This window comes from Crocuta crocuta, unplaced genomic scaffold, assembly GCF_008692635.1.
Source record: "Crocuta crocuta isolate KB4526 unplaced genomic scaffold, BGI_CrCroc_1.0 scaffold69-1, whole genome shotgun sequence".
NCBI classification, from domain to species: Eukaryota; Metazoa; Chordata; class Mammalia; order Carnivora; family Hyaenidae; genus Crocuta; species Crocuta crocuta.
The window spans coordinates 625,093-635,794 of NW_027551577.1; the positions used below are offsets into that span (position 1 = coordinate 625,093).

Here is a 10,702-nt window from a genome sequence, read left to right on the forward strand (position 1 = left end):
CTTTAAAAATGAGGAGACTAGAGTGCAGAGAGGTTGCATGTTTTGTCCTGTGATCACGCAGTTAGCACATAGAAGAGCCAGGACTGATGCGGGCCTCCTAACTTCTGTGTTAGGGCGTTCTGAGCCTGATACCCCCTCTTGGAAGCTACTTCACCACTGGCTAGCAGTGAGCCACATGGACAAATGCACTCGGAAGGCTTCGCCTTGGGAAAATATGCTGGCTTAACAATTTATTTTTATCGCTCTTTAGAATGGCAATGATCTTCTACCTTGTCCTGCTATCCCAATATATTCACAGCCAGGAAATTTTTGTCTTTTCACTCTTTTGTTCTTCCCAAATTATAGCGGCTAGGACAGTTGTCTTCCATACAGGCAGGACTGCAGACTATAGGTCGTAGTAAAGCTGTGTCTGTGTATTCATTAATGAAAAAAATTGGGGGCACAGCAGAATGAAAGCAAGTGAAGACCTCTGTGTAGCTGATGTGACTGGAACCTCAGCCGTGTTCCTTTGAAGGGAGAGAAATAAAAGCAGAAGTAGCAACATGGCTAAGAGGAGTTAACAGTGTAAGCACATTGAGCAGCTTGCTGAGAGCCGGTGTGGGGTAGGGACCGCGGCTGGGGGCCCAGCGCTGGGAAGGGAGCGGGACAGGGAAAGAACCCTAAAGCAAACTGTTTACGCCACAGTTTTGCCTCGGGCCGTTTATTTTCCGAGAACTGCTTTCTCACCTTCTCTTTATCTCACACTCCAGACCTGCAATCCATGCTGGAAATCCCATCAATTTAATAGTACCTAGGAGATAGGAAGAAGGCATTAAAAAAAAAAAATTTCCCCTCAGTAGTCCAGGATTTAAATGTACACTACCAGTGACTGGTGTATTCTTCCCTGTCACTGAAAGGCAGAGAGCCCAGTCCACTGTAAATCACTTTAAAACCTCCCGCCAAATAGCAATTTGGCTCTAAATCTTTGAGTTAAAAATAAGATAATTGTAGGCTCTTTATGGGATAAATAGGTATTAAGGATTTTAAGAAAAAGGGCTACAAAATGCTTGATTATAGGCTTCTCAAGTTCAGGGGCCAAATGTTTGTCATTTTTCCCCTATAGTAACTGAGACTGTGCTTTGCCCATAGTAGTTACTCAGAAGGTATTTGCTTAATTGAATTAAAAACTCTTGCCTGTGTGCCCCTTTGAAATTCTGGACTTTGAACAGAGAGCCTCTAACTCGCCCAATATTTGCTCACCAACCTGGACATCATTAGTAGTCTAGATAGAGGCAGAATTGCCTCCTGTTAGGGCCTGGAAAAGGAAAGAGAGACTGGGCCAAATTAAAATAATCCAGTCCCTGATTACACAAAACTGAAATAGAATTGTTTGGCTCTCTCTTTTCTCCTTATCTTGCAAAATCAAATTAAGCATTAGTGGAAAGAAATAGTTCAGAGAGGAATATGGGAGAGGAAAAAAAAAATCCAAAATGTGATTTCCAATGAGACTAGATATTTGTACTTTATCTTACATGGTCATGTTATTTATTTCATAGCATCTCTCTCAGGGGTGTTATGTTATCTCTTGGCCAGGGCTTGTGAAAGTTAAGCTTTGCATTGATAGAAAAAGTCATGCAGAAGGAAGGACTCCTGAGAGGGTAGGGATGTGGAAAAATGGCCATGGCTGGTGCAGCACAACAGCTTGGGTCTCATTATACACCCTGCTTGAGACTGATGTCATTAGTGTTGGTTAGGCCAAGCCTGGGGGAGGCTGTTGAGCATAAAGGATGGCTTGTTACCCAAACCCTTTGGAAAAGGAAATGGCTTTGTTGAAGAGGCCATTCTTTAAATTTATCTTACTGCTCAATTTAACCATTGCCTATTCTGTCTCATTTTGGAATACCTGCTAATCTCTCCTCTCAGGACCTGTACCAGCATATATATGCCTCTAGGCCACCCAGGGCTCTTCCCTTCTCAACTAAAATTCCGTCTCCTGTATCTTATTTCCTGGTGCTACTTGCACCTTTCAAAACAGATAAATGAGCAGATAAATTAAATGCTTCTGCTTCCCTCCCATGTTTTTTAACTTTAACATCATATCTTTGGGATATGATACCCCTACTTTTCATTGTCTTGCCTAAAAGAATAATGGTTGGGAATTTTAGGCTCAGGGCCAGATGGGATATGGAATCACGGGATATGGATAACAGGAGAAGAGATTTCAGTAGCACTAAGCCGTTTAGCCACCCTCAAAAGGGAATGGCATTGGCTCTCCTCACAATCTCTTTTCCTCTCAGTGGCTTGTACCAGCCCAGCACCATCTTTTAAGAGATCCCACTGAACCCTGAAAGACGTGACTATAGAACCAGGGTGCTCTGTTTCATGATGGCAATTTGAGAACCGAATGGACTTTGGAAGTTCCCAGTGTTTGAATATTACCCTGATGTGATGAACACACTGGGTGTGTCATTGTCACATGATCCCATGTTTGTTGATGAAAATAAACAGAGAATGGTTTTAAAAAACCATGTTCAGTGCCATGGTTTGTCATAAAACAATAAATAGAAAAACCCTTGGTGTGCCTGCCAACTTTTCATCCCATATCTGGGAGATGGTGAGGCCCTGGCTGCACTCTATCTGCAAATAAGGAATAAAACTTGTTATTTGTTCTATATTGGACTTTGGGTCCCAAAGCATCACATTGCTTATGATGGATATGTGTAGAGTCACTGTTCTTATAATTATGAGAGCACACTGGTGCCATTATAAAAATTGTTTTTCTAAACAGTGTGTGAAATAGGAAACTATCGAATAATAAAACCAATATGGAAATGTAAACTTTAGTGAAAACAGTTTTGTACCCATTCAAATTTTCCTATTCTAAAATTTACAATGGCTGTCAAATCTAGTAACTCAAGCTATTGGAAAGATACCTGGTCTTTTAAATCCTACACTTACAGCTAAACAAAGTGTGGGCTCTTTCTCTTTCGTCTGTGGAAAAGCCTGAGGGAGCTGGAATTTGCTCCCTTGAGAAGAAAGATACCAGACAAACCCTCAGAGAAAGGAGACTTAGGAGCCCCAGGATAAAGAACAGGATAGTAGTGCTGATTTGTTTTGATGGCTAATGAAGAAAACGGGCTCCTGGGATCATTAGTCCATATATTAATGTTAATAAAATAAATTCCTTTATTGCCAGGACTGTCATGAATAGCTGAAGATAGATCTGAACCAATAGTGCTCTTTCAGACAGTAAATTGAAAACATATAGTTAAGAAAAGCACATGGATTTTTTTTAATGATTAGATTCAGTTGACCAATACCCTTGTTTGCCAGCTGAGTAACGCTTTGGCTGGCAATCAATGATTTTTTAAGAGCTGTGGTTATGTGCTAGTTCATTAGAGTGTGAATAATTCTTCCCATTAAGTTTTTATTTGTCTTAAATCTCTAAACCATGCAGGGAAACAGAATTACATTTGAGAGGTTTTTCAAACTTAACTTCAGTCACATCCAGCACTAAACTAGCACTTCTAGGAGCTATATACTTCAAAAGGTACTGCCTCCAATACCCCACCACAGAAGAACTTCAGTTTAAAAGCCCCAATTTCCTCCATTTTATTTAAAAAAGTAAAAGTGGGGAAGTCATGTAGAAAGCAACAGAAAGGGAAAAGAACTAATCATGAGTCAGGAAATCTAGTTCCATTTCAGAACTGTAAATAGTTATTTGACTTTGGAAAGTCTCCTGGCTTCATTTAATTTATTCATACCTCGTCAGAGAATGATGATGTAGGTGATTTTTGAAGACCCCTTTGGTACTATAAATCCCATGGTTCTCAACAAGAGGAAAATAGAAATGGGCAAAACAAAAAGACGTTGAAGAAACCCAACCAACGTGTTTTGATTAACATTCACCCACTGTAGCCAACCCAGGAGAATCAGGTATCTCTAAATGGATGAAGGCTAGTCAGAAGTATAAAAAAAGAAGAAGGAAACAAAATGAAGAAGATAGGCGCCAAGCATTCAGTTTTTCTTCCTTGAGCCTTTGCTCTAATCTATCATGAAAACTAAGGCTATCAGGAGAGATTTATGAGATGAGACGCATAGTTTTTCAGGCCAGTTTTAACTCTGATGTCTCTTACACTAATTACAGTCTCCGGAATTGAAGCAACCACTAGAATAGTCTGTGCTTTAGTTGATTCTCTCATTTATCTCCTTTAGCTTGCGATTTTAGTATTCAGAAAGAGCTGTAAACTCAGAGCATTCACTCGTGCATAGTCCCTTTCGTAACTTGTATATTTAAAATTCTGATGTTATGGACTACTAAGGAACACTATGGTTCTATTTCTCCAGTCAAAAAAGTCAACTTTTATTACTCTATTTTGTTTTCATTATTAAGCCAGCTTCCTCTGTGATCTTTGTGTTATACGTTAGAGGCGTGCAAGAGGCCTGTAACTAAATATAATTACATTTATCTATATAAAACAGTACCTTTAATCCTATCCTGGCTTTGATATGTAGAGACATTTTTGAAAATCAAAATATATCTAAATCAATTATATTTGATGTACCTCTCCAAAGAAAACTAATTTCCTCTTACAGAAACTGTTTTTACTTTCCCTAGAAGAACACTGTGTTGGAGTGCAATTTTTTTCATGTCAGCCTCACCTTTGTCTGGTCTGTCCGATACATGAGAACTACAAGCATCACTATGGCCAGAGGCAGAGTCACTATAAGGTTAATGAAGCTTAACTGCAGGGCTCCTCTCTCATACAGAGCCCCTCCCAATGCTCTGGGAAGGGCCTCAACAATTTTACTCTTATAACTTGTATTATAGAATCCAACAGTTGTCATAAATATATGCAATGATTGAGTGCATTTCATGCCCCACAAAACCTGGATCCATCCCCGACAGTGTCCTAGATAAAATTAAACATTCTTTCCTGTTAAGGAGAGATGCTTATCTTGCCATTGGATACAGTGTCTGAAGATAAATACCTTGATGGCTCCAAACTAGAAGTGTAAATCATTAAGACCAAATTTGAGAATGATCTCGTTCCTCTTAATAATGGCAGATCATCAGATGATACCGTACAAGCTAACAAGAACTTCTAAGCTCCCTTTGATTTGTAGAAAATACAGAAATATGGAAGTGAAGTCCTTTTTATGTAGAACATTTTGCCGGAAGTGTAATATTAATAACCCAAGATAAGTTACACGAGCCAAATTCCAGCTCGTTTTAAGGAGGTCAGCTCTCTAAATCAGGTGAGTCTTTTCACTGTTTCAGGGTAAGGAGCTCCAGAGCAAAATGTGCAAGTTAACTGTTTGCAGTCTAAAAATCAGTGAATTGGTGGCAAAGAAAGGCAGATCTCCAGACAGATCGTGTCTGGTGATCCCTCTTGGAGTGTGACAGATTTACGTGGTGGCTGAAAGTGCCTATGCAGACTTCAGAAATACAATGAAAACAGCACATTATCTTGGAAAAACAAAAAAATCCACCTGGTATTCATTTGCATGTCAATACCCAGAATTCTCTACCAGTTCATATTTTCAAATGCTGAAGGGATTTAAAAAAAAAAAAACTAGAATGGTTTGGCATGATGGGGGGGCTGCTGATTCCTTTCTCTGTCCTTGAGTGTTTACTGCCAGGAAATCCTGACCAACATCGATTGCCAAGGGGTTAAAGTCACATTGTTGTTAAATTGGGAGAGAAAATTAGCAGGATTTTGTGCCCTATGTTCAACTATCACAGAGTTTCAAAAACAGGAACCTGGGGCTTTATATGAGGGGACAGGGGAAGTCAAGGGGAAGAGTCACAGGGTGATTTATCAGGGCACAGTTCCAGATAAATTGCTTACATGGAGGTGGAAGAATTTTGTGCATACATATTCTGGGCCAAGAAGCCAAATTGTTGAGCAGAAGCGCGTCTAGAAGTTGAAGTGGGCAGTTCTGGGCACAATCTTTCCCATGTGAAGAGGGAATGATGTATATTCATGTTATTTTGTACTTCTATATATACAGGTAGACTTCTCAAGTATCCCTACCATTCCTATGGCAGTAAAGAAAGCCAGTATTTCATTAACAAAAGTTTAATAATACGCTACAAAACTCCTAAAGGAACAGAAGCCACATTTTCTCTAGGTTCTATAAAAGCAAGCCTTTCTCATGATTAGAATCTGACATTCTGGGGGAACTCAGCACATTTTAACTGATGTGACTGATTATGTGCTCTTTTTTTTTTTCTTTTTCCTCTCTCATTAATATGAATCCTGAAATAGAAAAAAAGAAAAAAAAATACAAGCAGAGTGTCCAAAAACATAGTAAGCATTATTTGCCCCTAATTTACTTGAAAAATTAGAGCCAACAAGCAAACTTATTCTCGAGTCCACACATCTGTCCTCCTTTGGGGTTGGCTTAACAATACAATTGAAGTAAAGTTTTTGATTTAAAAAAAGCGAGAATTTCTGGAATAACTCCAGTGAATGGTGTTGAAATCATATGCAGGTTTGGAAATCTCAACCTCTAAAAATCCTTAGTGTTAGTGTTATTTCCTTCAATGTAGAATAGACTTAATAGTTTGGTGAAAATCGTAGACTTGTGTAGAGATTAACAGAATCTCCAAACCAGTGGGTCTTGAAGGTGGCTCCTGCTGCCACTCCTTATGTGGCTCCCTCTTGCCCATCAGGAGGGAGTTCTCAGCGTCTCTGCTACGGAGAAACATCATGTTCAGTGTACATGCGTATACGTGCACACTCACACTTACCCACATGTACACCACACACACAGCTTCTGAGACATGCAACTAGAACATCTGCAAGAGAAGAAATGGAAATATCCCAATTTAGTCCATCCCTCTCAGTTGAGAAATTTAAGCTTAGGAAAGATCAATGACTTTTCTAAAGTCACATCGTTAACATAGTCACATAGTCACACAGAATCCAAGCTAGAACCCAAATACCCTCAACTCTTCTTCTTCTAGTGCTTTTGAGTATATGCTTATTTGAATGGGATTGGGGTTTAACTTCTATAGTTCAGTATTTCCAGTGTATGTAATATGCTGCCCCTTCTCCAGCAGAGTAGCCTGGAAGATTTCACAATGACCACAACCCTTTGGTCAGTTCTATACAAGGAAATGAAAGAGATCACTTAATGACTGACAACTTGCTTCTGAAGGCAGCTATTGCAAACTTGAATAAACTGATCCACAGGTTTTATTGATTATTTGACCTTTAAGGACAGATACTTTGAAAAATAAGTTCAAAACCCTTTTTTAATTTTGCCACTTTATGCAGCGCTTACCCACAGGCTTTAAACATCTGGCTCTTTCTAAAACAGATTGCTTCCAGAGCATTAAGAAAAGAAATAGACATTTTCTTGGCTTGGTATTTCTCATCTGCTTTCAGACTGATTTTTTATAGTTAAGTGTATTTTACATGCACACTGCGTTTCATTTAAGATCTGAGTAGATTTAATCTAAAACTGCAAGATTACTTTATGTTCAAGTGGATGTGTTCAACCCTGAATTGCAGAAATGATTTTTTTTTATTGAAAGAAGCTTAAAAACACATTCTATTGAAAGCCAAGATAAACAACACATTTTGTATGATTTTCAAAGTCAGCAACAAAGACTCTGCAAACAACCAAAATTGGAACTCTTAGCCAATCATAGGTAAAGTGTTTCAGTATACGTTGAAAGAAAAGCAGACCAAGTTTGGTAAAATATGATTGGGCCTGAAAGACAATTAGGAGGAATAATCAGGAGAGAAGAGTCTTTTCTCATAAAGTATTTTTGACCTTTAAGATTCTAGTTAGCAAAGCAAATGTGTATAAAGAAACTGGAATGGTGTTCACCCTAAATTAGAAGTCTCCAACTCAACTACCTTTTTCCCTTGTTTTGCAGCCATTTGTTATCTATGACATGAATTCTTTAATGATGGGAGAAGATAAAATCAAGTTCAAACACATCACCCCTTTGCAGGAGCAGAGCAAAGAAGTGGCCATTCGCATCTTTCAGGGGTGTCAGTTCCGCTCAGTGGAAGCTGTGCAGGAGATCACAGAGTATGCCAAAAGCATCCCTGGGTTTGTAAACCTTGACCTAAATGACCAAGTAACTCTCCTAAAATATGGCGTCCATGAGATCATTTACACGATGCTGGCCTCCTTGATGAATAAAGATGGGGTTCTCATATCAGAGGGCCAAGGATTCATGACAAGGGAGTTTCTAAAGAGCCTGAGAAAACCCTTTGGTGACTTTATGGAGCCCAAGTTTGAGTTTGCTGTGAAGTTCAATGCACTGGAATTAGATGACAGCGACTTGGCAATATTTATAGCCGTCATCATTCTCAGTGGAGGTAAGATTCATCTTATCTTCTGTGAAAGGGGTGGGATGGTGTTGGGATGGCTGAAAGAATTTTGATTTTCCTTAGCATTCGTCGTTTCCTCTGTACTCACTGTGTTTTGCTACAGAAAATGCCAATGACATAATGCCATGAGAGCATCACTACACAGGTAAAACACCAAGAACGAATATCAAAACTTTGCCGTTTGAAAGCTGTTGGCAACCCAGGCTTTTTTCTTTTATTCTTCATAGTATTTTTTCCAGTCCAACCCAAACATGAAAGACAAATGCCTGCCCTTCCCGTCTCTCCAGAAGTCCAGTCTATTCTTCATTTCATTTAGGTAATGACACGTACAAGTTTGCTGAAGTCAGTCTCACTTGGCATAGAGAAAGCACAAGTAACTGGTTTGGGGAAGATTTTGTTTCTACCCTACCATCAGGAAGGTACTACTTTGAATTGCATTTCTAATATCAGGAATCAAGGAATATTTATCTACTGACTTCTGCCTAACTCTCTCAGGAAGTCTACCTGATTTCCAGAAATCTTCTCTGATGGCTTCCCTTAAAGTACCTTTGTGAGGTAGTTAGTTGTGGTTAAGAATACAATCTGAACCAAAGAGCACACAGAGAAATAGAGTTATTTAGCAGTTCATTGTATTTTTGGCCTTGGAAGCACATGATCTAACTAACCAACTCCAAAAGCCAGGTTTTATACTAAATGCTACTTTCATTGGCTTCTCCACACATTTCTAACTTAAGTAGAAGAAAGTTTTACTATTGTCACTCTTTAAAAAAATTGTTTTTAAGCAATGAGTTTTCATTACTGAGATGGACTTCAGGTGAGGTTTTTGTATGTACTCCACAAAATATCCTCTGGCAAAAGCTGACATGGCAGCGGTGGGGGTGGGGGTTTGGTGGTCCTATAGATGAAAGCTGTGTATAACTGTCCCAGGTATTGTAAACAACACAGTGCCTTTTGTCATTCTTTGTTGCCCAGTTACTTGGGAGCAGAATGCTTCTGAAATTAGGTGCATCATGTGTTAGTAACAACAATAGTAGTAGCACACACTTAAGTACCTACTGTGTCTGAGGCAGTATTCTAAGCACTTCATACACCTACACTTAATTCTCCAACCCAGTGAGGTAAGTACCATTTTGCAAACGAAGAAGCTGGAGCACTGAAAGGTTCAACCACTTGCCCAGGGTTACCCAGCTAACGGCTGGATGGAGCCAGAATTACGAACTCTGGCAGCCTGGTTCCAGAGTCTACAGTAACACCACCCTTTACGTGCCTCGGGTGCAAATAGATAACGATAGAGCGCAAGTTAACTCTGGAGCCTCCAATACAGTGTCCAGTTGTAACTCATTTAAAAATGACATTTGGGGATTATGTTTAATGTAACAAAGATGACCGTCCAGCATGTTTTAGTATCTTCACTGAATCTACTTACACAGATCAACCCTTGGTCCTCCGGGATCCATGATTAATTCAGCAAAGAAGAATGAGACTCTAATTTATTTGAGGTTCATTAGGAGAAAAAGCTTAAATTTTGAAAAACCAGATGAGAAAAACAAGCTGATATTGCTTAGCTAATATTTTGAGGCATATTTTACTTTTAACGAAAAACAGAAATAGAATTATTAACATTTGATCTATTTCTGAGATTTTTGTAAGCATACTATATATACCATGTTTTATTCCTTTTTTTCACTTAATCATTTCCCCATGTCATTACATACTCTTAATATTTTTATTAGCTTTTGAAAATAAAAGTAATACATGGTCATTTCATAATTCAAAGAGTACAGAAAGGTATAAGTGAAAAGTAAAAGTCTATGTCCTCAGAACAAAATAAGATTAACAAAGTCCTGTTTCTCTTCTTCGAAAGTTTCTATGCACGTGCTGGCATATATGTGTATATGTGTATGTGTATATGTATATGTATGCATATGTATGTATACATACACTACCATTTTAATGACTGGAAAATATTGCATTCTATAAAGGACCATTATATACTAAATTATTTATGGTTGCTTATAATTTATTACAAAAACCTATAAAGAAGAATACAGAAAACTATTGAAAATGTGTTCTGAATATGTGTTTTAGTGACCGTTCTTATGTGTAAATTTCTGTCCAAATCAAAATTACTTTTTTTTTTTAAGTTTATTTCTTTTTTTTTTTTTTAAATGTTTTTTATTTATTTCTAGGAGAGAGAGAGAGGGAGACAGCGTAGGCAGGGGAGGGTCAGAGAGAGAGGGAGTCACAGACTGAAACAGGCTCCAGGCTCTGAGCTGGCAGTCAGCACAGAGCCCGACACGGGGCTTGAACCCACGAACCGTGAGATCATGACCTAAGCGAAAGTCGGACGCTTAACCGACTGGGCC

At 38.7% G+C, this 10,702-nt stretch overlaps 1 protein-coding gene across 7 annotated transcripts in view; it reads left to right on the forward strand.

Moving 5' to 3' along the window:
• PPARG (peroxisome proliferator activated receptor gamma) overlaps positions 1-10,702 on the forward strand; it is a 134,591-nt gene that overhangs the window by 108,398 nt on the left and 15,491 nt on the right. For all 7 annotated transcript variants that reach the window (XM_077751572.1, XM_077751574.1, XM_077751576.1 and 4 more), the window contains one exon: positions 7,874-8,324. In XM_077751572.1, the coding sequence (XP_077607698.1) occupies positions 7,874-8,324 (451 nt within the window). The remainder of the gene's footprint in view (positions 1-7,873; positions 8,325-10,702) is intronic.